The 27760-nt window shown below is 39.9% G+C and overlaps 1 protein-coding gene across 1 annotated transcript; it reads left to right on the forward strand.

Moving 5' to 3' along the window:
• On the forward strand, positions 1 to 27760 carry rgp1 (GP1 homolog, RAB6A GEF complex partner 1). The gene is made up of 8 exons (XM_072572201.1): positions 1 to 259; positions 8880 to 9016; positions 10213 to 10296; positions 19134 to 19283; positions 20093 to 20239; positions 24165 to 24292; positions 25383 to 25560; positions 26088 to 27760. The coding sequence occupies exons 1-8, from the start codon at positions 144 to 146 to the stop codon at positions 26309 to 26311; spliced, it is 1164 nt and encodes a 387-aa protein (XP_072428302.1). The 5' UTR covers positions 1 to 143; the 3' UTR covers positions 26312 to 27760.

A 27760-nucleotide genomic window follows, 5' to 3' on the forward strand; every position in this document is an offset into this window, starting at 1 on the left:
AGCCAATGCGCGTGTGCAACGTCAATGACTTTCCGTTGTCGCTTCTCCAGCGGATGTTTACACAGTATGATTTATTTTGATGGAGGTTAAATGGATTGTGCTGCGGAAATTAATTTTAAAGAATTAATTGCGAAGATCTCAAGATGATTGAGGTGGTGGCAAAACTCCTGCGGGGCCCGGTGTTTCTGACCGGCGAAGTAATGGAGTGCGTTATAACTTTCACCAATCCCATGACCGCCCGCTCCACCTCGGCCAGCAGGTAAAGATCAGCGCGAGCGCCATTACCTCCACCTGGCCGTCACCAGGCAACCAGCCCGTCACCCTGGTAACCAGGTGGCCCGGGCTGTTGGTCACCCTGGTAACCAGGTGGCCCGGGCTGTTGGTCACCCTGGTAACCAGGTGGCCCGGGCTGTTGGTCACCGTGGTAATATCACCGTGTACCAGTCGATAGTAATGTTGTAAGCATCACTAGAATTTCCTCCCTAAATGTTTCTGCCTCTATCTCCTTAAACACGTACCTTGAAACCTTACTTTAAAGGAAAAATTCAGCAAGTCTGGCAACTCATGCAGAGAGAGGTCAGAGTTAACATATTGTTCTGAAGAAGGGTACTTGAACCCAAAACGTTAACTGCTCTCTCTCCACAGATGTAGCAAGACTTACCGAGTCTTTGCAGCAGTTTCTGATTTTGTTTCTGATTTCGTTTGGTCCCCAACGCTTAAAATCTTTTCTTTTATCCAGGCATTTGCCTGATCACTTTGCATGGCTCAATTTCAAACCTTGCTCCATATTCCTTGAAATGCCTTGACAAGTTTTAACGTGTTCGTGTCTCCTGAGGTTCCCGGCACCCCAAAAGCCAGTTTTCAGCCAATTTCTTTCGCTCTTCATAATATTGGGAAATAGCTGAAGTCTATGGACCGTATCACCATTTTGTCAATACTGCTGAAGGCATGTCTTCCAGAACTAGCTGTATCCCAAGCCAAACTGTTCCAGTACAGCTACAATGCTGCCATCTATCCTACATGTGGAAAAAAATGATTAGTTAGCCACAAAAAGGTAAAGTAAATCAAACCTAGCTAATTGCTGCCTCATTAACCTCCTCTCAATCATCAAAGTAATGGAAAGAGTCCACACTGATGTCAATTGGCACTTGAACAACAGTAACTGACACGGTTTGTGTTTCTCCAGGGCCACTTGGCTCCTGACTTTATTACAGTCTTGGTTCTAATATGGTCAAAAGAGCTGAACATGAGGGAGCGGGGAGTCACTGCTGTTGACATAAAGGCATTATTTGATTGAAGCAGCCCCTAGCAAAGTTTCCTGGCAAATAATCATTTCAGGAGAAAACAGCCACTTTACTGGCACCCATCCACCTGCTTAAGCATTCATTTCCTCAATCCCCAATGCTTTCTGGTAGCTGTATATATGATACACACCATGCACTGCATGATCTCATAAGGCTCAATAGTGTTTTCCAAACCTATAACCTGTGCTACTTGGAAGGAGAAGGGCAGCAAATGCATGGTAGCATCATCACCTGCAAGTTCCCCTGCGAACCACATACCATTCTGACTTGAGAACTATATTGACATTCCCATATGAGATGGAATGCATCCTTCAAAAAGGCAGGTTCTCAAGGATCAGTTAGGGATGAGTAACAAATGTCCATTGTCTTATGAAATAATTTTGAAAAAAAGTTTAACGACAAGTTTGTCATGTTTTCTTGTCAGCTGATGAAGCCACTGGTCAAGGTTACTGATTTGTACGTGGTGCCAGATTGATCTATAAAGTATTTATGTGTAAGACATAACTAGAGAGAAAATAAACAGACCAATGTTTTATGAAGATAAACTGAATTGTGAAACACCATGCATGCAGAAAATAATCTTTTATTTGGGTTTGGTAAGCTCCGTTGTCTGGATGGCTGGTTTGTGATGCAGAGTGATGTCAACAGCATAGGTTCGGTTCTACACGGTGTGATTAGCTTGAACAATCTCCTTCTCAACTTTTCCCCTTGCTGGAGGTGACCCAAAAATTATGCCAACACTAAGTTGTGTCTGTCTTCTCTCACCAATCTCCATCTACTATCACTAAGCCAATTTAGGATCAATCAGTCCATGTTACCCTGGATACCATGCGCTTTATCTGTCTTTTATGTGGGACATTGAGAGGTTTTGCTGAAATTTACATAAGCTACATTACTCTTTTCTACACCCTTGGTCACATCTTCTGAAAAATTCAATCAACTTTGTTAGGCATTATCTCTGATTGTCACTGGTTATCCATGATCAAGTTAAGATTAATTCTCACCTTCAGAATTTTCTCCAATAGTTTCCCTACCACTGTTATGAGATTCACTGGTCTATAATTCCCTGTTTTATCCCAATTGCCTTCTTGAAAAGTGGAACCATATTAGTTCTCCTCTAGTGCTCTGGCACCTCCCCTGTGGCCAGTGAGGGATTAAAAGTTTGGGTCAGAACCTCCAAATTTCCTCCTTCATTTGCCACAACATCCAGATCCGGGGATTTGAGCACTTTTAAAAACACTCCAATACTTCTTCAATTCTTATGTCAACCTGCTCAAGGACCTGACGGTTCCTGCTCCAGAATTCTGTATCTATATTTGTCTCTTCTAAAACGTGTCTGCATTTTAAATTATATCTGCCTTATGCCTGTCCATGTTGCCCATCATTCTATGTTCATCTGGTGCCTGCTACTACTCTCCTCACTGTTTATCACCTTCCTATTCATATACCCATCCAGATGCCTTTTAAGTGTTGTAATGATACCAGCTTCCACCACTTCCTCTGGCAGCTCATTCCATACATGCACCACCCTCGACATGAAAATGTTGTCTCATAGGTCCCTTTTAATTTTTCCCCTAACCCTAAAACTATGCCCTCTAGTTCTGGACACCCCCAGCCCAGGGCAAAAAACCTTGTCTATTTACCCTATCCATGCCCGTCATGATTTTATAAACCTCTTTTATAAACCTCTATAAGATCACCCCTCAGCCTCCAATGCTCCAGGGAAAACAGCCCCAATCTATTCAGCCTCTTCCTGCAGCTAAAATCCTCCAACCCTGGTAACATCCTTGTAAATCTCTTATGATCCCTTTCAAGTTTCATAACATCCCTCCGATAGGAGGGAGACCACAATTGCACACAATATTCCAAAAAGAGACCTAACCAATGTTCTGTACAGCAGCAACATGACCTCACAACTTCTATACTCAATGCTCTGCCCGTTAAAGGAAAGCATACCAAACTCTTCCTTCACTATCCTATATATCTGTAACTTCATTTTCAAGAAGCTATGCACATGCACTCCAACGTCTCTTTTTCTGCAACAATCCCCAGGACCATACCATTAAGTGTATGAGTCCTGCTGTAATTTGCCTTTCCAAAATGCAGCACTCACATTTATCTAAATTAAATGCCATCTGTCACTCCTCAGCCCATTGGCCCATCTGGTCAACATCTGTTGTAGTCTGAGATAACCTTCTTTGCTGTCCAGTATACCTCCAATTTTGGTGTCGTTTGCAAATTTACTAATTATAGCTCCTGTATTCACATCAAAATCACTTACATAAATGAACAAAAGCAATGGACCCAGCATTGATCCTTGTGGCATACCACTGGTCACAGGTCTCCAGTCTGAAAAGCAACCCTACGCCACCATCCTTTGTCTTCTACCTTCAAGCGAGTTCTGTTTCCAAATGGCTAATTCTCCCTGTATTCCATGAGATCTAACCTTGCTAACCGGTCACCCATTCGGAACCTTGTCGAACGCCTTTCTGAAGTCTATATAGATCACATCCACTGCTCTGCCCTCATCAATCTTCTTTGTTACTTCTTCAGAAAAACTCTATCAAGTTTGTGAGACATGATTTCCCATGCACAAAGCCATATTGACTATCCCTAATTAGTCCTGTCTTTCCAAATGCATGTAAATCCTGTACCTCAGGATTCCCCCAACAACTTGCCTACCACTGATGTCAGGCTCACTGGTCTATAATTCCATGGCTTTTCCTTACCTCCTTTCTTAAATAGTGGTACAACATTAGCCAACTTCCAGCACCACACCTGTGACTAACGATGATATAAATATTTCAGCAAGGAGCCCAGCAATCATTTCCCTAGCTTCCCATAGAGTTCTACGGTACACCGGAACAGGTCCTGAGGATTTTTATGCACTTTAAGACATCCAGCACCACCTCCTCTGTAATATGGACATTTTTCAAGATGTCACCATCTATATCTTCCATGTCCTTCTGCACCGTAAACACTAATGCGAAATACTCGTTTAGTATCTCCCCCATCTCTTGTGGTTCCACACACAGGCTGTCTTGCTGATCTTTGAGGGGCCCTATTCTCTCCCTAGTTACCTTTTTGTCCTTAATGTATTTGTAAAAATCCTTTGGATTCTCCTTAACCCTATTTTCCAAAGCTATTTCATGTCCCCTTTTTGCCCTCCCAATTTCCCTCATACTCCTTTATGCTTTTCTAAGGATTGACTCGATTTCTGCTGTCTATACCTGACATAAGCTAACTGCTACTTCTTAAGCAAAACCTCAATTTCTCGAGTCATCCAGCATCCCCTCCGTCTACCAGCCTTGCCTTTCACCCTAACAGGAAGATACTATGTCTGGACTCTCATTATCTCATTTTTGAAGGCTCCCCATTTTCCAGCCGTCCCGTTACCTGTGTTACGAAGTTATAGGTGTGTACTGTACCTTTAAGAGAGACTGGCAGCTGGCATGGCCTTAAAGAGCCACAGAGTGTGCTATAAGGATTTAAAATGTAACATTTGACTGTGAAACCGATAGTGCAACTGAGTTGCCATGGTACACAACAAATTGGAATTTGGCCAATCAGTTTAAATTATGCCATAAGATACCAAAATCCAATTGAATTTGAATTTACTGTTTTGATGACATCAAACCAATGAGATGATCTGATGTTTTTGGGTATAAAGCCTGATATTTTGAACAGTTAGGAGGAGAACTGCCAAGGCACCAACAAACAGACTGCTACCAGAACAGTTCTCTGAAAGATAACTGTCTACAAGAAATTTGTGCAGCAGGACACCAACGTCGATCTAGGGGAAATTTACAGAGAAAGTTCAACATCCGAAGGTTATACCTGGGTTTGAAATTGATTTTTGCCGTAAATTTGAGGGAATTTATCAAACCAGTATTGTAGAGTGGGAAGTAAAAGATAGGTTTCAGAAAAAGGAGTTGTAAATAGTTGTTTAATGTTCTCTTTTGGACTTAAAGAATAAAATTGTTAATTTTTACTTTAAATAGTGACCTCTGGGGATAGTTCTTTGCCTGTCAAAATTTAACAGATTATGGCGCAAGGTGAGCTTCTGTGTCGGGTTTAAAAATTAGCAGAGGGTCTTACCCCGTGTTTTAACACCTGTGAAAATCTGACCCCAATACAATCCCAATAAGGTGATCATCCCTTTTCTATTTCTTAATTCCACCCAAGTAATTTCCATGGATGTATTCCCAAGAATATCCTCCCCAAGTACAGCCCTATCAGAGATGCTACTTGCCCTCCTCTCTCACCCCTCTTTCTATCCTTCCTGTAGCATATGTATTCTGGAACATTACGCTGCCAGTCCTGTCCATTCCTGAGCCACATTTCTGTAATTGCTAAAATATTCCAATCCCATGTTCCTAACCATGTCCTGAGTTCCTCTGCCTTCCCTGTTAGGCCTCTTGCATTGAAATAAATGCGGTTTAATCTATCAGTCCTACCTTATCCTCTGCTTTGTTCCTGCCTGTCCTGACTGTTTGACTCCTTTACCCAACTGTACCAGTCTCAGGTTGATCTCTTTCCTCACTATTTTCCTGGGTCCTACTCTCCCACCTTACTAGTTTAAAGTCTCCCTACCAGTATACTAGTCCCCTTCCAATTCAGGTGCAATCCATCCTCCTTGTAGAATAGAGTAGCTTTTATTTGTCATTTCTACCATATGCAACTGATACAGTTTTTACGAGACAGTGTTCCTGAGGTACCGAGGGTGCTACGTGACAGCACAAGCTACACAATCGTATACAGCATAAAGTGCAGAAGAAGTGCAAAATGCTTAAGTTACAGTTTAACAGAAGATTGATGAATAATAGACATTTTTCTAGCAGCAATACAAAAAAATTTCAGATGGGAAGGAGTCCAATTATACTGTGTTAAGGAGTCTGATGGTTTGGAGAAGAAACTGTTGCACAGTCTGGCCGTGAGAAACCAAATGCTCCTGTATCCTCTGCCAAATGACAGGAAGGAGAAGAGTTTGAGTGAGGGGTATGTGGGGTCTTCCACAGTGCTTTTAGCCTTTTGGATGCAGCGTGTGGAGTAAATGTCTTTAATGGAGGGAAGAGAGACCCCGATGATCTCCGCTGTCCTCACTATCCATTGTAGGGTCTTGTGATCCGAGATGGTGCAATTCCTGAACCAGGCAGTGATGCAGCAACTCAGTGTACTCTGTGAGCTCTCTGTAGAATGTGGTAAGGATGGGGGCATGGGAGGTGGGCTTTCCTTAGCCTGAGCAGAAAGTTAGAGAAGCTGCTGGGCTTTTTTGGCTATAGAGTTAGTGTTGAGGGTCCAGGTGATATTCTCTGCCAGGTGTATGCCAAGAAATTTGGTGCTCTTCATTCTCTCCACGGGGGAGCCATCGATGTGTAGTGGAGAGTATTCGCTCCGTGCTATCCTGAAGTCAACAACCATCTGTTTTGTCTTGTCCATGTTCAGAGACAGGTTGTTGGCTCTGTACCAGTCCGTTAGCTGCTGCACCTCCTCTGTATGCTGACTAGTCATTCCTGCTGATGAGACCCACTACAGTCGTATCATCAGCAAACTTGATGATGTGATTCAGCCCGTGCATGGCTGCTCAGTTTTGTGCCAGCAGGATGAACAGAGTGGACTGAGCACACAGCGCTGGGGAACCCCTGTGCTCAGCGTGATGGTGTTGGAGATGCTGTTCCAAATTAGGACTGACTGAGGTCAGTCCCAGATCCAGTTACATAGGCATTTAAGCCCAGCAGATTTAACTTTCCAATCAAGTCACTTCTACCCCAGAAGAGATGTCCAAAAATGTGAACCCTCCTCCCCCTGCACTAGCTCCTCAACCATGCATTATCTGCTCTATCCTCTTTATTCCTACCCTCACTAGCTCATAGCACTGGGAGTAATTCAGGTATTACTACCCTCGGGCACCTCCTTTTTAAATTCCTGCCTAACTTTCTATATTCTACCCAAAGAATCCCATCCTTTTCCCTTCCTGTATCGTGAGTTCCAATGTTTACAACGAACATTTGCAGTTCCCCTCTCCTTTGAGAGTATTCTGCACCCTCTCCAAGATATCCTTGATCCTGGCATCAGTGAGGCAACACACCAATCTGATTTTTTTGCTGCTGGCCACTGAAACGTCTGTCTGTGTCTCTGACTAGACAGTCCCCTAACATAATTGATTGTTTAGAAGCCGATGTACCCTTCATTACATTAGAGCCATTCTCGGTGCTAGGAACTGTTTGTGCTACATTCCCCTGAGAGTCCATCACACTCTACCTTTTCAAAAACAGCATACTTGCTTGAGATGTGGATAGCCACAGGAGACTCCGGCACTATTGGCTTACCCCTCCTACCTTTCCTGGAGTTAACCCAGCTACATGACCGTATCTGTGGCTTTTCTCCCTTCCTATAACTGCCATCCATCACACCCCTTGCTCCTGTAAATTCCTTATTGTCTCTAATACCGCTCCACCTGATCCATGTGAAATGATAGGATTCGCAACCAAAGACACTTCCTGCAGACATAATCATCAGTAACATGGAAACTCTCCCTAAACTCCCACATCTGACAGGAAGAGCACATCACTCTACTAAAGGCCAGCTTTGCTCCTTCACAATCTACAGACCCAGAAAATAGCAAAGTCTTGTTGCTCTAAAAGGACACTGCTCCAGGCTAACTTAATACTTATGATTTTATATTTTAAAAATTTAATCAAAGAGGGCCGAAGGGCCTGTAATGCGCTGTAATGATGTATGCTTTATGCTCTAAAAGACCGATCCCGCTCTACCATATACCTTCTGAAAATGTAGAGAAGTTGGTGGGGATCATTTGAGTTTATAATTTTTGTCAACATAATTTCCATTGGGCATGAGCCTGTGTTACCTAACTACCCATTGTTGGAACTAATTGAACATGTAACTTTCTTTTGGTTAGCCTCTAATTGTGAAGTTGCTGTGATACATTCTTATCATTATTGTCTCAAAGATGCAGCTTGGAATACCTGCTGCTGTTTGTAACATAAAGCAGAAATCACACAGCATTTCTTAGATAGATTTCCTCTCATCAGTTGAGTGTATTTATTGGCTATTACAGTATCACTTAGAAATCGTGTTATACTTAAACACAGGAGTACCTAATACTAATTGTGAAATCTGTATAAGATCTATAATATACTCAGCCTAGACAAAGGAAAGTCTGATTTATATTGGAATTGAATCATGTACAAAGTTCAGTGATTCTTGCTCGTGATTCATGTCTTTTTTTTCAAGGTTTCAGGAATGGTATGACCTTGATCCCTAGGTTATGAAACGTAATATTAGCTCTCTATTCTTCAAACTCAGAAGTATTAGAGCTAATTTTGGAAACTTATAACTATTTGCCTGCTGAACTAATATTAAACTGACCAGGATTTGGAAAGCAGTTTGTAAAATATACCAAAGTAGTGCTAAAGCATTATTTTCTAAGCAGTCAGTGCCTTTTGATTCTTCTGATTATCCTTAAAGTTTAATTGAACTTTACAACTTGTCAACTAGAGCCCCCTAAAGTATTTTACAACTTGAGCCTCAGGTTTTTTTTCTTTTCTTTATCAGTGAGATGTTGGCATGGGCAAGTGCTCAGATACATTGCCAGTTTCATACCAGTGAAAGTCGTGTTGCATTGCCTCCCTCTGAAGATACAAAGCATGATGTGCAGGCAGAGAATGAAACAGTGTTTGTTCCAAACAGAGGTAGGATTATTTTTCTGAGCTTCCTTTTGTTCTTGATACAAGAAAATCTAAGTTTTTTCTGTTTTTCAGATTTCAAATATTTTAAAATGTGGCAATGTATTATGACATGTTTACCATCTTGCAATTTTCCATATTTGAAAGTTTATGTTGAAGAGCTCACCATTAGAGTCATGGCATCATACAACATGGAAACAGACCCTTCGATCCAAATAGCCCATGCTGACCAAATTCCTCAGACTAAGATTGAGCTGCTTCTGTCATATCACTCCCTTTTCCCCATGCAAAGCTATTTCTAAGATTCTGATTGAGGATGTGGCTGAAGAGCTTCAGGGCAGAGGAGCTGACCTGGGGGGTGCAGTGAGAGAGGGACTCACTGAGATCCTTGTAGAGGGAGGAAGAGAGCTTCTTCAAGGAAGGCATCCTTGTAAGAGGATTTGCTGTAGGTTAAAATCAACTAGGAGAAAGTGAGGACTGCAGATGCTGGAGATCAGAGCTGATTTGGCTATGGTAGCGAGTCTGTTTGAGGACGTGGCTGAAAAACAGACTCGCTACCACAGCTAAATCAGCTCTAATCTCCAGCATCTGCAGTCCTCACTTTCTCCTATTTCTAAGATTCTCCCTACTATGAACTTTACTGTATCTACTGGTAGTTTCTAGCCTATTCTCTCCTTAAAAGTTATTCCTTTCTGAGCTCCTGTTATCTATGATTTCTTCCCCAGCCTCCGACACTGGAGGAAGAACACCTCATCTTCCGTCTTAGGACTCTCCAGCCGCATGGAATCAATGTTGATTTCTCCAGTTTCCTCATTCACCTCAGATCACAGATCCAACTCAGCACCACCCTCTTGAGCTGTCCTACTTGTCCATCTTCCTTCCCACCTATCCGCTCCACCCTCCACTCACACCTATTACCATCATCTCCTACCTTCATCTACCTATTGCATTCCTCGCTACCTTCCCTCACAAGCCCCACCCCCTCCTCTCAGACCCCTTGGGGCCCGCCCACATTCCTAGAGAAGAGCTTATGCACAAAATGTCAACTCTGCTGCTCCCTGGAAGCTGTCTGATCAGCTGTGCTTTTTCAGTGCCACATTTTAAAGAATTGTAGTCTCGTCAGCAAAGAATTTGCTTTCTTCTGTTTTAGTAATCAATTTAAATATTTGGCACAATTATTCCAACTATTCATTTGTTTTCAGGTGAGCGAGGGAAATGTATTCTAGCTACTCCACCCAAGATACTCTTCTGTGACTTGCAACTTGATCCTGGTGAATCAAAGTCCTGTAAGTGCTTGTATATTGGTAATATGATCTAGATAAGCTCTTAAATAAATAATTACCATTTTACAAAAGTATCCAATCCTTTGAACAGTTTGTTTGCATAAGGGGTTAACTAGTTGACAAAATTTCAATGTATTGTTTTCAGCGGAGTTGTGATCATTAGACAGATAACTTTATTTTCTGCCAGCATACCTCCTGGGATGTACTTGTGATAAACACTGAGTGAGTATGGAGAAGCCAAAGAGTGAGGAATCGGGAAGATGTATTGGTACTGAGTTTACTTTACCTGGAAGACATGGAAATAAAGCTGAGTTCAGGATTGTATTAGGTTAAAAGGCCTATAAAGTTGTCAGAAATAGCAGTAATTCTGAGGATTGGGAACTTTATAGAATACAACAAAGGAGGCTAAGAAACTGATAAGGAGACAATATAATATGAATATATTCTAGTAAAAAACAAAAATGGACTGCAAATACTGTTTTTACTGTATGTAAAAAAAAAACTTTTGGTTAAAACAAATGAGTCCACTACAGGTAGAGTCAGGAGAATTTATGATGGGAAATAGAGGAATGGCAGAGAAGCTAAATAATTACTTTGTGTCTGTTTTTGCTGCGAAAGATACCGAAAATCTCCCAAAACCAGCGAGCCAAATGGCTAAGAAGAGTGAGGAGTTGCAGGAAATTAACGTCAGTAAGAAGACTATGCTGGAAATATTAACAGGGCTGAAAGTTGATAAATGCCTAGAATCGGTGGTTTGAGGGTATTGAAGGTGGTAGATATCAATACAGCCGATGCATTGGTGATTTTATTCCAAAATTCTACAGGTTCTGGAATTGTTCCTGCAGATTGAAACATATAGATATCATTCCACTATTTAAGAAGGGAGTGAGAGAGAAAATAGGGAACTACAGACCTTTTAGCCTTATATTGGTAATAGGAAAAATGTTGGAACCTGTTATAAAGAAGGGATAAATAGGTCGATAATGATTTTTCTGCTGTACCTAGTCAGCATGGACTTGCAAATGGGAAATCCTCTGACAAGCTTGAGGGGTTTTTGAAAGTGATACTAACAATTCAAAAAGGAGTGCAGATGGACATAATTTTCTTGGAATTTGAGAATGCCTTCAAATTGTGCCCCACAGGAGGCTGGTGAGGAAAAAAACAATAAATGCATGGTGTCACGATGCAGGTTCTGTTAAAAAAAAATTTACTCTGCTCTTGTTATTTTATCCCTAAACATAAGAACTCTGAGCAGGAGTAGGCCGACCGGCCCTTTGAACCTGCTCTGACAGTCAATAAGATCATGACTAGTCTTTTCACTGGACTCAGCTCCACTTATCCTTTTTCACCATATCCCTTAATTCCTTTATTTTTCAGAAAAGAAACTTTTAGCTTTAAAAGTGATTACTGAAGTAGCGTCAATTACTTCCCTGGGCAAGGAATTCCATAGATTAACAACCCTTTGGGTAAAAAATGTTCCTGCTTAGTTCAGTTCTAAACCAGATTCCTCTAATCTTGAGGTCATGCCCTCTTGACCTAGTTTCACCTACTAGTGGAAACATCATATCTACTTCTATTGTATCGATTCCCTTCATAACTTTGTTTCTATAACCTCCCCCCTCATTCTTCTGAAGTTCAAACTGATGACACCTCAGGCCAAAGGCTTTCATGTTTTAGAAGTAGCTTGTAAACTGAAAGGGGAGTGGCTAGTCCTGGCAGCTGAGGCTTTTTGGGCAGCTTAGCAGTTGTGTGTGTGAAGAAAGGCTGCTGGAATCAGTCACAGTTGAGACTGGAACTTCTCTCTTTCCTTCGGCCCTTCTAACTTTGACCTGTAAGCCTCTGTTTCACTTTTACTCTGTTTTTAAGGGTTTTGTTTATTGGGACTGTTGCATGTATTTTTCGGAACAGTATAATTAAGCCGGGTTTGGGTAGGATAAGTTAGGCGGTATTCTGTTTTCGGTTCTTTGTGTTTCATTCCGTAATTTTGTAAATAAATCTTGTTTGTTTAAAACCTGGCAGATGACCCAACTAATTTACACCGGGAATATCTGCTATACACCTAGCTAAAGAAATAGCAAAGTTACGGTCTGGGCTACCTGCTTAAAAAAATGTTTTGAGGGGTCCGGCCTAGTCCATATCATATTGGAGGCTCTTTGTGGGATTTAATCAGCAAGTGGTGGGTGTTAGTGTCTTTTATTTCGATGTGTTGATCTGGTTGGTTTAAACATTAGCTCAAATAGCAATGGCTCTTTCAGTCACCAGGGAGTTTCTGGAGATGGAATTTGTGACTTTGAGGGTTTTACAAAAAGTGAATAAGACCAAGCTATGGGAATTAATAGACGAGTTGAGGTTGAGTTTGCCTCCTAATGTGAGAAAAAATGTGATGATTTCAGCAGTGGCTCAGCATTTAAATTTGCTGGAAACACCATCAGGATCTGTAGAGATGGCAAGAATTCATTTGCAAATGAAGCAGCTTGAGTTAGAGTTGACAGAGAAGGAAAGGGCAGCAGAAATGAAACCATTTGAGTTACAATTAAAAGCAGAAGAGAAAGAAAAATAGAGACAGTTTGAACTTCAGACATTGACACTTAAAAATGGAAGTCAGCATAAAATGTTGGAGATGCAGGCTGAAAGCAAGTTTAGTATGGAAAAGCAGAGAATTAAAATGGCATGGTTAGCAGCTGAAGTGGATGATAATTATGAGTTGGTCCATAAACCACGGCTTGACCTCCAGAATCAATTTCAATCCACGAGGGATAGAAGTTGGGGAAAAGAAATCCTCACATAGAAAGAGTGTGGTAGATCTCAGTGAAGATCATAAAGAGAACTTACCACAGGGTAAAAAGGAAATCTTTGAGGGGGACAAAGAAGTTAAAAAGCTCCGATGTTTTCACTGCAATAAAGTAGGCCCCATGAAATCAGTGTTGTTGGGCTAGGAAAAGCACAGGAAAGCCAGACATGGGAAAGCAGGATAACAGAAAGCTGCATCAGAGTGTACAAGCTGATCAGAGGTTGATTAAGGAGGAAGTGCCAGATCTGCTTAAATGTACCTGCAAAGGTAAACTTTATTCACGTAGGCCAGGAGTAGCAAGTGAAGAGGTTACAGGAAGTGAAGAGGTTAAGGGACACAGGATCCTCTCAATCTGTGATGCTGAGGGATGAGGAGCTATGTACTCCTGAAGGACTATTGCCAGAAAAGGTACTGGTAGCAGGAATGCATGGTGAGACAAAAAGTATTCAATTATGTAAAGTGAGGCTAAAGTGTCCAGAAAAGATTGGAGAATTTGTGGTAGGAGTACTGAACAAATCTCCGCTCCAGGAATATAATTGTCCATGCGGATGATATAGCTGATTAACCAGTAGGCAGGCTGCCTACTCCAGTTGAATAGTCAATGGAGAAGCAGGCAACTGAAGCAATGCAGGATGTTATTCCGGGAATCTTCCCTGATTGTGTATTAGGAGGTCACAGAGTCACAAGCTGAAGCAGGAGAGATCAAAGGGCACAGATAAGGAAGCTGAAGTATCATCCAGAATTGCAGGGAGTGCTGGAAACATGGCATCAAACACTAACGACCATGTTGAGGGCTTATGGTCAGCATTATCCAGATGATTGGGATAAGGGAGTTCCGTTTGTGCTTTTTGCGATCAGAGACACCAAATTCAGTCCATTTGAATTAGTTTTTGGGCATGAAGTGAGAGGACCATTAAAATTGATTAAGGAGAAATGAGTAAGTCAGAAATCAGAGACCAAACATTTGGACTGTGTGTCAAATTTTAGAGAACTATTAAATAGAGCTGGAGAATTGGTTGGCTCAACAGCATTTAAAAGTATCGCAGCATGTAATAAAACAGGAAGTGGATAAGAAATCAAAAATTCGCAGTTTTGCTATTGAGGGTAAGGGATTAGTGTTACTTCCAGTAATAGGTGAACCTTCAAAAGCAAGGTTTAGTGGACCTTATTAAATCAAAAGGAAATTGAATGAGGTGAACTACTTGATAAGGACTCCAGGTAGGAAAAAATCTCAAGAGTGTATCATGTGAATATGCTCAAAAGATATTTTGACAGGGAAGGAAAGCAAGAAGAGATGATGTTAATGATTACAGCACAGAAGGAAGAACCACATTCAGAGGAATCTGAATTGTTCATTCCTCAAATTAAATTGTCAAAAATTGGGATAGATTATTGGGTTGCCTTTCTGAGAGAAATCAAAATGATCTGAAAGAGTTATTACTATCACATGGGGCGATATGCAGAAATAAACCAAGAAGTACTAACTGAATTGTGCATGGTATAGGTATAGGAGATGCTGTTCTAATTAAGTGACATCCTTGTCGGCATAACCCTCTAAAATTAACACAGGTTCGGCAGGAGATAGATTGCATGCTCCAAGATGGTATAATCGAAGTGAGTTACCGTGACTGGAGTTCACCCATAGTAATGCTGCCAAAGATGGTACCCAATGGTTATGTGTGGACCATCGCATAGTCAATGCAGTTACAAAGACTGATGCATTGGAAGACTTGAAAAGGTGGAACAAGCAACTTGCATTTCTAAGTTGGACTTAATCAGAGGCTACTGGCAGGTACTTCTGTCAGAAAAAGCAAAGGTAATTTCAGCTTTCATAACGCCAAATGGTCTGTATCAGTTTAATGTCTTGCCATTTGGTATGAAAAATGCTTCAGTCACATTTAAGAGACTAACTAATAAGGTCATTGCCAGATTACCCAACTGTTTTGTGTACATTGATGACCTGGTGATTTTTAATCACTCATGGAAGGAACATTTAAAATATCTATCGGACTTGTTTGATTGACTACAGAAGGCAAGCTTGATGGTAAATGTGAATTTGCTAAAGCTCAAGTCACCTTTCTGTGCTGTGTTATTCAACGTGGACAGGTGGCCCCACAGGATGCAAAACTGAAAGTAATTGGGGAATTTCCCACACCCTCAACAAAAAGAGCTGCATTGAGTTCTTGGGATTGAGTGGATTTTATCGAAAGTTTATGCTGAATTTTAGCAGTGTGGCAGCTCCACTCACTGCCTCACTAAAGAAAGGCAAGAAGTTTCAATGGACAGCAGACTGTCATAAGGCGTTTGACAGCCTGAAGACTGTGTTAACCACTGCCCTGGTATTAGCCACAGCTGATTACACAAAGCTCCAGTCACTGTAACTCACTTTCGAGGTGGCTATCAATGACAGCGATGTGGGTGTCAGTGCTGCGCCCCTGCAGGAAGATGACAAGAAGATAGAAAGACCTATCTGGTATTTCCCCAGGAAGTTGAATGTTCATCAGAAATGTTCGACAGTTGAGAAAGAGACTTTGAGCTTGGTGTTGACACTACAATATTTCAGTGTTTATATTACCGGCAACGCATCTGAGGCAATTGTAAATGCTGATCATAACCCATTGAAATTTGTGGAGAAATCCAAGGACAAAAATGCCAGACTGCTTAGGTGGAACTTGTTATTGCAGCCATTCAATTTGACAATTGTGCATGTGGCAGGACGAGAAAATGTGATTGCCGATGAATTTTCAAGACTCAAATGACATACTCCCATTCAGTGGTGGGAGTACCATAGTCTGAATCTGAATATAGTTTTACATGTTTGCATGTGTATAGTCAGTATAATGTAAATGTGGGCTTCAGGGTACTAACTAAATTTTTTCAGGGGTTTTAAAAATGAGGCCATCGTTGGATATTGATGGTTAATTTTTTTTAAGGGGGAGGTGTCACAATTCTGGTTCTGTTACAAGGTTACTATGCCCTTGATTTTTTTTCAGAGGGGTTGTAAAACAATCCAGGCTCTGAAACGGCTGAGTTGATGCAGAGATGAATAGTTTATTTGGGCCCTTGTTGTTTACCCCTAAAGGGATGACACCTCAGGCCAAAGGCTTTCATGTTTTAGAAATAGCTTGTATATTGAAAGGGAAGTGGCCAGTCTTGGCAACTGAGGATTTTGGGGCAGTTTAGCAGTTGTGTGTGAGAGGAAAGGCTGCTGGAGTCAGTCACAGTCAAGACTGGAACTTCTCTTTCCTCTTCTGCCCTTCCAACTTTGACGTGTAAGCCTCTGTTTTATTTTTACTCTGTTTTTAAGGGGTTTGTTAATTGGGACTGTTGTACATATTTAAAGAACAGCATAATTAAGCCGGGTTTGGCTATGATAAGTTAGGCGGCATTCTGGTTTCGGTTCTTTGTGTTTCATCCTGTAATTTTGTAAATAAATCTTGTTTGTTTAAAACCTAGCAGATGACCCAACTAATTTACACCGGGAATATCCACTATACACCTAGCTAAAGAAATAGCAAAGTTATGGTCTGGGCTACATGCCTAAGAAATGTTTTGAGAGGTCTGGCCTAGTTGTCCATAACAATGGGATAGGAGGTAATGTACTGGCATGGATTGTTAGCTAATTGACAGAAAATGGAATAGAAATAAATGGGTCATTCTGACTTCGGCTAGTGTAAACTGCAAAGATCAAGACCAAAGATAATAATTCCAAATTTGTGGATGATGCAAAGCTAAGTAGGAAGTGTAATAAACACAGAATGCTCGAGAAACTCAGCAGGTCTAACGGCATCTGGGGAGAGAGAAAAACAGAGTTACATTCAGCCAACTGAGTAGAATTCAAGTGGGAATATTTGTTGTGAGGAAGATGACATGAAGCTTCAAGAAGATTCAGGAAGACTTAGTGAATAACTAAGAACATGACAGCTGAAATATAGGTGATAAATGTGAGGTTATGCAATTTGGTAGGACAATAGATGTGCAGCATATTTCTTAAACAATAAGTTGGAAAGTATATGTATGCAAAGAGCCTTAGGGGTGTCCCTGTTGATAAATCACCAAAGGCTAACATGCACACACAGCAGACTAATGGAATGTTAGCCTTTGTTGCATGATAATTTGAGCTCAGAAGTAGTGAAATCCTGCTACAATTATTTAGGAGCTTGTTTATTCTACACCTGGAGTACTGTGTGAGGTTCTGTTCTCCTTATCTTATGAAAAATATTATTGTCGTAGAGTAAGCACAATGAAGATTCACTAGACTTGTTCCCAGGGTGGCAGAACTGTCCCATGATGAGAGATTGGGCAAAGTGGGCATGTATTCTCTAGAATTTTGTAGAATGAACAATGATTTAATTGAAACTTACAAAATACTTAAAAGGAGATTAGGGTAGATACAATCTAGGTTAGGTTGTGGAGTCTAGAATGGGGGACACCTTTTTAAACTAAGGGGTGATGTCATTTAGTTCTGAGATGAGGAGAGATTTTGGGAACCTTTTAAAGTCTCTGCCACAAAAGGTTGTGGAAGCTCAGTCTTTGCATATGTTTAAGGTAGAGATTTCGGATTAACAGTGGCAGATAGGTTTATGGTGATAAAATGGATACAAGGCACTGACACATTTGATCGCCAGGACAGGTTTAAAGTATAGGCATATCCTTTATGTTCGTATATTACTTGGAGGCCATGAAGTGCTGATTGTACAATTGTTGTTATAAGGTGCCATTAGCAAGTGGTATAATGTGACATAGGAATTACAAGGGACAATGGGGATTGGTAGTTGTGCTTAATTGAAATTGGGGATATTAAGGGCTTTGGAGGCTGTGTACATGGGCAGTTGACACTGTGGGTCATGGGGTGGATTAAGTGCATAGGTTGGCACAGGACTATGAGCGGCCCAGAGAGGATTGTAGTAGCATTGGTTGGCATGGAGATTGCAGGGAATGTGACGATGAATAAAGGACATTAAATAGCATGTGTTGGCATGGGTATGATATGGACAGTCATGGAGTAAAAACAGGAGGGATATTTTAATGTTTTAATCAACCAGAAACCACCTCAACTCATCCTGGTTATCTGCTCATCTCCCAAACAAATCCATTGCTGGAGATGACCATTTTTAAAGATCGGGGCCTTGCTCTTACAGGTGTGTAGTCTCATTCCTTAAGTATTAATTACTGGAGATCTCTTTAAAAATAGTAAACTTTTTTTCAGTCTCTTGCAAATCAATTCTATTTTTTCATTACTTCTGTTTTAGTTTCTGTAAATCCATTTTAAATTGAATTAAATATTCTAATTTAGGCATCCTGGTTTAGATTCTGCATGGCCCAGCGACGACTCTTCAACAGAAGTGTAGTTATATCCACTGTTCACGTAGGTATTGATTCCTTGTTAGAGCGAGGGCATCATATTTCTTTTGGCTGTTTGACAACTGCAAATCACAGTGTAAAGGCCCACAGAAACACAGCAGACATGTGAAAGCATAATGCACAGCAAATTCCACAACTGCAAAATCAGAGTTAAAATGGATGTCTGTAGCATCTGATTAAAAAGAATTTCACATAATATGTCATTTTTAATAATTCCTTCATGAGATAAGGTCTAGACCAGCATTTATTGTTCAATTCTAATTCCTCAAAGAATTGTTAATGGTCAGTTACATAACTGTGGGTCTAATGTCAGTGACGCTAGACCAGAGGAGAACAGCAGTTTTCTTTCCTGTATAAGCATTAGTGAACCAGATTAGTTTTTATGACAGTTGATCGTGGTTGTGTGATTACCATTAGGCTAGACTTTTATTCTAGTTTTTTTTAAAATTCAGATTTCACCATCTACCATGGTGAGGATTGGAACCCGAACATTAGCCTGAGGTTCTGGATTGCTAGTCCAGTGACACTACCACTTCCTCTCCCAAACTCTGTTGGCTAATCAAAATTTAGATACAAAAATTCATAGAAGTGCTTGAAATAGTTAACATTAGCAGTGTTTATATTCCATTTTACAATGTGATTTTTCTGAACTGATATATGATTTCATTTTGCTGGAAACTTTCAGATTCTTACTGTGAACCTGTACCACTTGATGGTCCACCTTCATTCCGTGGTCAGTCAGTGAAGTATGTTTATAAATTGACAGTAGGCTGTCAAAGGGTCAATTCTGCAATCAAACTCCTGCGGGTTCCTTTTCGTGTTTTTGTTGTTTATGGTAAGTCTGTGGTAACGGTAGCTTAACTTTTAGGAACTGCAAATGTAATGATGTTTAACTCCACAGTCAGTGTAATATCTGTAATTGAAAGTTAAAATGCTGTATTTGGGACAAGAGACTTTTTAATTATTTTCCTTTTAAATTGGTGTTAAGTTACTCGATGGCATTGTTGATGAATCTAGTCCTAGCTTCTATAAGAATAGGCATCTGATGACACAAGATTTTCCCCACTCTTTTTTTCGTCACGGTGTTACATGTTGAACCAGTTAGATCGATTAAAAATGACCATCCATAATCTGAACATACTTATAGATAATGTACATTTTGGATAAGAAATTATGAGCTTACATATTAGCTTGTTAATGGAAATTAGAGAAAAATTAACTTTACAGCAAAGAAGTAAAATTTTTCTTGAAGTGGAAATCAGTGCTGAAGATTGAACTTCGAGGAAAATTGAGTTCCAGTATTTGGTGTACTCAAGCTTCATTAGGATCTAGTAATTTTAAGCATGGAAGAATTGTAGAATCTAGCTACCAATCTAAAAGAAGCTATATTTCTAAAAAAAAACTCCGTATTAATTTCCGAAATTGAGCAGAAATTGGCTGGTATTGGACCATTTTAGATGTTCCCTGATTTTTAATCCTATTGACATTGTGCAAATCAGATGACTGATTTGATTGGTGCTGTCCAGTTTCCACAAGGAAGTGGTAGTGAAAATTTAGCAGCAATATGGATGTGAGCATTTGGAAAAAAACTAGTTTCTATTCATGAATTTATTTTGTAATGAATTGTAATTTTTACTGAATCAGGGTTGGAAGATTACCAGTTTCCTCCAGATGAAGCTGTTGCTCCCACAAATCCATTTTTGGATGAAGATGAAAACATTAAAAAAGACACTCGATTAGTAGACCTGGCAACAGAAATGCTGATGACCAGCACATCTCGCCGTAGTCTGCGTGAGTATCGGCGTTGGAGCTTCTGTTTCTTCCGGGTATAATACCATTCAAATGTTGACCTTCTCCAACCTATTAATGAAATTATTGAATTTCTCTCCAGTGGGATGAATGGTGTCACCAAGGTAAGGAAGGAGAAGATGATTGCAATAGTTTAAAATAATAGGTATTTTTGTGTTAAGAAAGCAACTTATTCAGGTAATTTTGTTCTGCTAAACTTCTCAAATTAAAGTTTTGTCCTGAACAATTCCACTTTAAATGGATTCTTTCTTGAGCAATACTTTCCCTATTATTTTGTGACTCCACAATGTGGATGCAGCATCAAAGGATTTTTAAAAATTTATTCAGAAGAAGTGGGCATTACTGGCTGGATCAGCATTTTTGACCCATCCCTCGTAGCTCTTGAAAAATTGGTGGTGAGCTGGCTTCTTGAAATGCTACAGCTCATTTGCTGTAGGTAGACCACAATGCCATTAGGCAGGAAATTCTAGAATTTGACCCAATGACACTGAAGGAATGACTATATATATTTCTAGGTTAGAATGGTGTGTGATTTGGAGGGAAACTTGCAGTTGGGTGGTGTTCGGATTATCCTGTTGCCCTTGTCCTTCTAGCTGAAAGTGCTTGTGGGTTTGGAAGGTATTGTCGAAGGAACTTTGGTGAACTCCTGTAATGCATCTTGTAGATGATGCACACTTTTGCTACTGAGAGTCAGCGGGGGAGGGAGTGAATGTTTGTGCATGTGATACCAATCAAGTGGGATGTTTTGTCATAAATGATATAAACTTCCTTGAGTGTTGTTGGAGTTGTACTCTGCAGGCAAGCAGGTAGTATTCTGTTATACTGCTGAGCTGTGCGTGTAGATGGTGGGCAAGCTTTGAGGAGTCAGGAGGTGAGGTACATGCTGCAGTATTCTTAGACTCTGACCTGCTCTTGTACCCACAGTACATCTATGACAAGTTCTGTTCAGTCTTTGGTCAGCAGTATCCCTCAGGATGTTGCTAGTGAGGGTTTGGTGATGGTGCTACCGTTGAATGTCTAGGCATAATGGTTAGACTTTCTTTTGTTGGAGATGGCCATTGCTTGGTGGTTGTATGGCATGAATGTCACTTGTCAGCCCAAGCCTGGATATTATCCTTGTCTGGCCATGGGCTGCTTCTGTATCTGAGTATTCCAGATTGTGCTAAATGTTTTGCAGTTGTCAGCAAACATCCCACGGTGGCTCAGTAGTTAACACTGCTGCCTCACAGCACCAGGGTCCCTGGTCAATTCCAGCCTTGGACGACTGTCTGTCTGTGTGGAGTTCGTACATTCTCCCCATGTCTGTGTGCATTTCCTCCGGTGCTCTGGTTTCATCCCACAGTCCAAAGGTGTGCAGGTCAGGTAAATTGGCCAAGCAAAATTGCCCATAGTGCTATGTGCATTAGTCAGAGGGAAATGGGTCTGGGTGGGTTACTCGTTGGAGGGTCGGTGTGGACTAGTTGGGCCAAAGGGCCTGTTTCCACACTGTAGGGAATCTAATCTAATCTAAATCCCCATGTTGGAGGAAAGATAATTTGTTGAAGCAGCTGAAGGTGGTTAAACAAAGTGCACTCCCGTGAGGAACTCCAGCAGAGATTCCTTGAGCTGAGGAAACTGACCTCAACCACCACAAGCATCTTCCTTTTTACCAGGGATGACGCCAACCAGTGGAGAAATTCCCTCAGTTTGCATTGACTCCAGTTTTATTAGGGCTGCTTGAAGCCTCACACTATCAAATGTGGCTTTGATGTCAAGAAGTCACTCTCATCGTGCTCCTAGAATTTACCTCTTTTCTCCAAGTCTGTAATGAGGTCAGGAACTAAGTGACCCTGGCAAAATGTAAATTGAGTGTCGCTGAACATTATTGCTAAGCCAGTGCTGCTTGATAGCATTATTGATCACTTTAGTGATACTCGAGAAGACACTAATGGGGCAGTAATCGGCTGGTTGGATTTGTCCTGCTTTTTAATGCTGTGCAATTTTCAACATCGTCGGTTAGATGATAGTGTTGTAACTGTACTGGAACAGCTTGGCTATTGAGGAGCACAAGATCTGGAGCACAAGTCATTGGTACTATTGCCAAAATGTTGTGAAGGTCCATAGCCTTTGCGGTATCCAGTGCCTCCAACTATTTCTTGATATCACGTAGAGTGAATCGAATTGGCTGAAGACTGATAAGTGATGCTAGAGACATCTGAAAGAGTCCCAGAAGGATTATCATCCTTCCGCAGTGAATTGTTTAATTGTTTAACACCATTCATGACTAGATGTGGGAGAACTTCAGAGCTTAGTTCTGATATGTTGATTGTGGAATCCCTTGACTCGAGCTATCACTAGCTGCTTTTGTTGTTTGGTAAGTAAGGAGTTCTGTTCTGTGGCTTCACAAGGCTGACACCTCATTTTTATGAATGCTTGGTGCTGCTCCTGCTGTGACCTTCTGCACTCGTCTTTGAACTGGTGTTGGTCTCTTAGCACATCACCTAATCAGTATGGACAAGCCCGAATCATGAGGTTGCAGATTGTGTTGGGGTACAATTTGGTTGCTGCTGATGACCCACAGCACATCGTGAAAGCCTAGACTAGAGTTGCTAGATCTGATGGAAATCTATCCCATTTAGCATGGTGCCACGAGGGTATTCTTTATAGTGAAGACAGGACTTTGACGGCCATTTTTACTAATACTGTCATAGACCGGGTAAGGCTTATTGGTGAGGGTGAAGTCAAGTATGTTTAATTTGCTTGTAATTCTGATCCTGCTTCAGTGAAATAACATATTATGCCAGAACATAGGATTACTCGCTTAAACTGCTTTAGCACTTTAACCATATCTTTTTGTTTTCTTCCGTAGCCAATATCTCCCTCACAGTAAACAACTGCACCATATAACAACAAAAGTAATTTTGCTAGATTGATGGAGAAACGAGTGAACAATCAGTAATAACCAATAAATCATTGTTAAGAAAGACAATCTCAATTTGAAACATAAACTCTGCTCTCTACACAGATGATACCGTTGAGTATTTCCAGCATTTATATTTGTTTGAGAAACTTTGATTAAGTTGATTATAGTTGTAAAGGGAAAAGGGATCTTTTAAAAACCAGGATTGTGGAACGGATGACTGCACTTACTATAAGTGCTGTTTATACTGCTGTTTGTTGAAGAATAGTGGGGAAAGTCTAATTGCAGACAAGCTAAAGCCAAGGGGCATGTGTGAATGGGGATTTGGCCAGCATCAAGTAGTTGGTGGATTTGGGAAATGGTGACCTGTTGTTGATGGAAAAAGCCTTCTGCCTGTCAACAACTATGTGATTGGCTCCCAAGTAGCTCAACAGTTTTTGGGTGTGAATATTTAGCGTGAGCCATTGGACCTCTGAAAAGGAAGTAGCTAAAATTTATTCTGCCATAATGAAACACCTTATGGTGACGAAAGCCAATTTACTTTTCCCCATCAGTTACTGTAAGCTATGCATCTTAACCAATAAGTCTGAGATCTGTATAAATGTGAACCTATCTCTCTGTGCCTCCTGCAAGCAAGGAGAAGGAAGATTTGAGGAGTAGCAAGTCAAAAACCAACACATCCTGTTGACAGGAACCATTTGATCTGCCCACCCAAAATTTTCCTCTGCCCATAACACTCATATTTTTTATCTGTTTGTCTCTGTGTGTGGAGTTAGAATTTTAACTGATCAAATTATAGGTAGACATTTTTAAAATTATAGGTATTTTTAAAAATACTCTAAATATTTATTGCATTCTAAAGAATTTTAAAAAAGAAGGTAATGAGTCTTTGCTTTTTGCCTGTTAAATGATCAAACTTCAGAGTTCAAATTTATTATTACCATGGTAATATTGTGCTTCTACTTAAATAAAATTTTTTATTAATATTGCTTTGTGTATTCTATTCAGATTTGTATAACATTACTAATATGCGAGGGAAGGTTGGGAAGTTTTGCATCTTCAAAACCATCTATAAAATTGGAGAAGATGTAGTGGGCACATTTGATTTCTCTGAAGGAGATATTCCATGTTTGCAGGTCAGTGTATTTTATACTTGCTAATCTTGGGATTTTAACAACTGTAAATTTGTGGTCCATTGTTTTAAAAGTATTTTGATATTGTTTTAAGTGTGAAATTAAAACAGCTAATGCAAATTCAAGTGTATGTATATATAATATATATGAGCTAGTTGCTGGCAAACTGAGGGAAAACAAATTAAGTCCTGAGATGAGTTAAATTATCTGATACAGTTGGTGCAAGATTTAATGATTAAAATGAGCTTTAGCACCCCTAAGATAAACAATGTGGAGAGAAGAGAAAATGATTTGGATTGGCTATTCCACATGGCTTTTCAATACAGTCCAAAGTTTCTTTTTGCAATTTATCCATAATGTTAGCCAAAACTGAGATCCATTGACATGTCTCCGTAACTTTCCTGATGAAGGACTCCTGCCCAAAACATCGATTTTCTTGTAATTCGGATGCTGCCTGACCTGCTGTGCATTTCCAGCACCGTTCTAATCTTGACTCTTAATCTCCAGCATCTGCAGTCCTCACTCTCGCCTATGCCTCCATAACTGAACCTAGTCAGCAATTGTTCAGTCACTTGAGCAAGGTACTGATGGATTATCAATATCCCTGACACAGTACCTCATGAAACATTTGTACCTTCAGGATATTTTTTTATAATTCTCTAATTGGAGTGATACTGCTGGATCAGTGCATAAATCTGATGCTTCTTATGAATATGAACAGAAGTTAATCCAAATGTATTTATCATCCTCCACAGATGAACTATTTTGCATGGGAAAAAACTGAAACTATCAGATCAAAGAGAGCAATCAAGGCACAGACATGTCTTTCAGTAATTTTTAATGATGCTTCTACGGGATGATGCTTTTTTTTTACACTTTATTCATCCCTTCTTTTACCTTTCAATATTAAATAGTAACAGCTTGCAGATAGATGTGACTACAGGGTTTAGAATCCACCAGTGCAAAAGCATGAGATGCCAGTTATGAGGTTTCAGTGTAGAACATTTACTATTTATGGAAATTAAAATTTATAAAGTTATCTGTATTTATTTTGGACTCAGTCATTTGACTCTGCATCTGTCCTTATTTGCAGTTTTCAGTATCTTTACAAACTGAAGAACATGTACAGGAAGAATACCAGAGAAAACCAGGGCAGCCTGTTTCCCTTAGCACACATGCTCGACACCAGGAGTCATGTTTGCATACTGCTAAGACTCACTTCAGTTTACCTATTCCACTCAGTGCCACACCCAGCTTTATCACCACTGTAGGTAAGCATTTCTTTGTTTTTGTGGTTGTGGCACTCATTTGGACTGATAATGCCATGAGATAACCTGTCTTGTGTATTTATGGAAACCAGAACAGCACTGTGGGTGCACTTAAATTATATGGGGACTACTGCAACTCAAGAAGGCACCTTACCACTACCACCTCAAAGGCACTTATGTGGGCAACAAATGCTTGTCTAGCCAGCAACACTCGCACTGTGTGAGATTTTTTTCAAAAGTCCACATTTCTGTTCTGGAAATAAATCAAATGGTAATGTTCATCAGGAGCATTGCAAGTAAGCCCTAATCAGAGTACTTGCTCACATTGCCTATTTTCTCCCTTCATACACTGATTAGATGATCTAATAAATTTGGTTCCCACTGCCTTGAAATGCAAATTGCTGGGGATTATTCAAATCTATACGCCACAACAAGTAATCTTAATATTTAAGTTTTTTTATACAATGATTTTAAGATTGTAAACAATGTTTTTTTTAATATAGTGATTAATGCATACTTTTTAATTTCAGTATCCTTAAAGTGGCGCTTGCATTTTGAGTTTGTCACAGCTCGCGACCCAGTGGAACCACCTACCGTACTTGAGAACCAATCAGAAATAATTACTTGGACTGGGGCAGGGAAGATAGATGTGGATACATTCAGCTGGGATCTGCCCATTAAAGTGCTTCCAACCAATCCTGTACTTGCATCCTATGTCTCACAGTTTGCATCTTCTAACTCCATCACTATTTGAACCAAGTTAATTTCACTTCAGTTATGGAATGTTCTTTGAAAAATGTTCAACCACTGAATTTAAGTTTAAATTTTAATAGCAGTAATGATACAACAATAACAAATGGAAAAAAATCAAGAAATAATATTGTCATTGCTACTGGTAACATCAATTTTTGTACTGCTAATGAGGGGTTACTGGAATATATCACAAAGTGAGACATCAGAACATTGTTCAGAAGCGAGCAGTATTATTTTATGGAACTAGTATTTCAAGAGCAGGATTTCCAGTGACACAAATTTGTTCTATTAACTACATTGAAAGAAGTCAGTGGAGAAAAACAAGTGCACTTTCATATTTTCTTTTTTTAAAAAACTGACAATTTCAAAGAAGTACTTGAATTGAAAACTGCTTGATCTGAAGATTCTTTCTCAAGTATTTTGTAAGTACAGAGTGATTTTATGGTTTTTGAACTACAATGGGTAAACTCTAAGGGCCAGCAAGAAAAATCATTGTTGTGGATTTTCTGATTAGTTGTGGATTTTAATGTAATTTGTTTGAAACCCATGAAGCACATTTACGTACTATTTACGTACTATACGTATATTTACGTACTATTGCAAAAATACTCAGCATAAGCCGTTGTTGAATCTGGAGTTGGCACCGGGCGAAATGTTGAACACTGGCAGTTAAAACCCTTGCCGCTGCTGACAAGCCTCTTGTTACTAGATCTTGATCATTTTTCTTTTATTTTTTAAAGAAAATATCAAATTATATATTTCTCAGCTTCTTTCACAAATAATTTCCAGGAGAAGCTAACTGATAAATTCTGAGAAACTTCGCAGAAAATATTTGCTTTAATGTGTCTTGTTTTATATGAATGAAACAAATTCACTTTTTAAAACCTATGTGTGTTTGGAATATAATGTAGCTTTCATCTTAATTAGGATTAGAAAATTCCCATTCATTTTGGAATGCATTGTTAATCTTTAGATCCTGATATCTCCCGAAGGCTAACAAGTTTTTGTTTTAAATATAAGGTTTTAAATCTTGCTACCTGTATTTAACCAACTACTTTTAATAGTTATCAGATTTGTATCTTGACATTTGTTGAGGTCATTATTTACTCTTTCTTGTACATAGCTCTATAGCTGAATCATTCAGGCACCTGGCCTTATTTAAAAGTTATTTACTTTTTGTCCTACCCTGGGCCAAGTGCTCTTTAGCAACATGCAGAAATAGAAGCTTAGTTAGAAAATCTCAGCATGGACAACATACTAGACACTGGGCTTTCCATGTGGGATGTAGTCTGTTTATTTCATTAAAACTACTGTGGCAACTGAAGCAGTTTGCTGCAGATGATTATTTGGATTGTATTTTAAAATAGAAAAAGTGCATTAATCATAATGGTGAAAGCTACAATATTTGCTGTATTCCAGATGTTACCTAATAAAGAAATACCACATTTTT

This window comes from Chiloscyllium punctatum, chromosome 1 (genome assembly GCF_047496795.1).
Source record: "Chiloscyllium punctatum isolate Juve2018m chromosome 1, sChiPun1.3, whole genome shotgun sequence".
NCBI classification, from domain to species: Eukaryota; Metazoa; Chordata; class Chondrichthyes; order Orectolobiformes; family Hemiscylliidae; genus Chiloscyllium; species Chiloscyllium punctatum.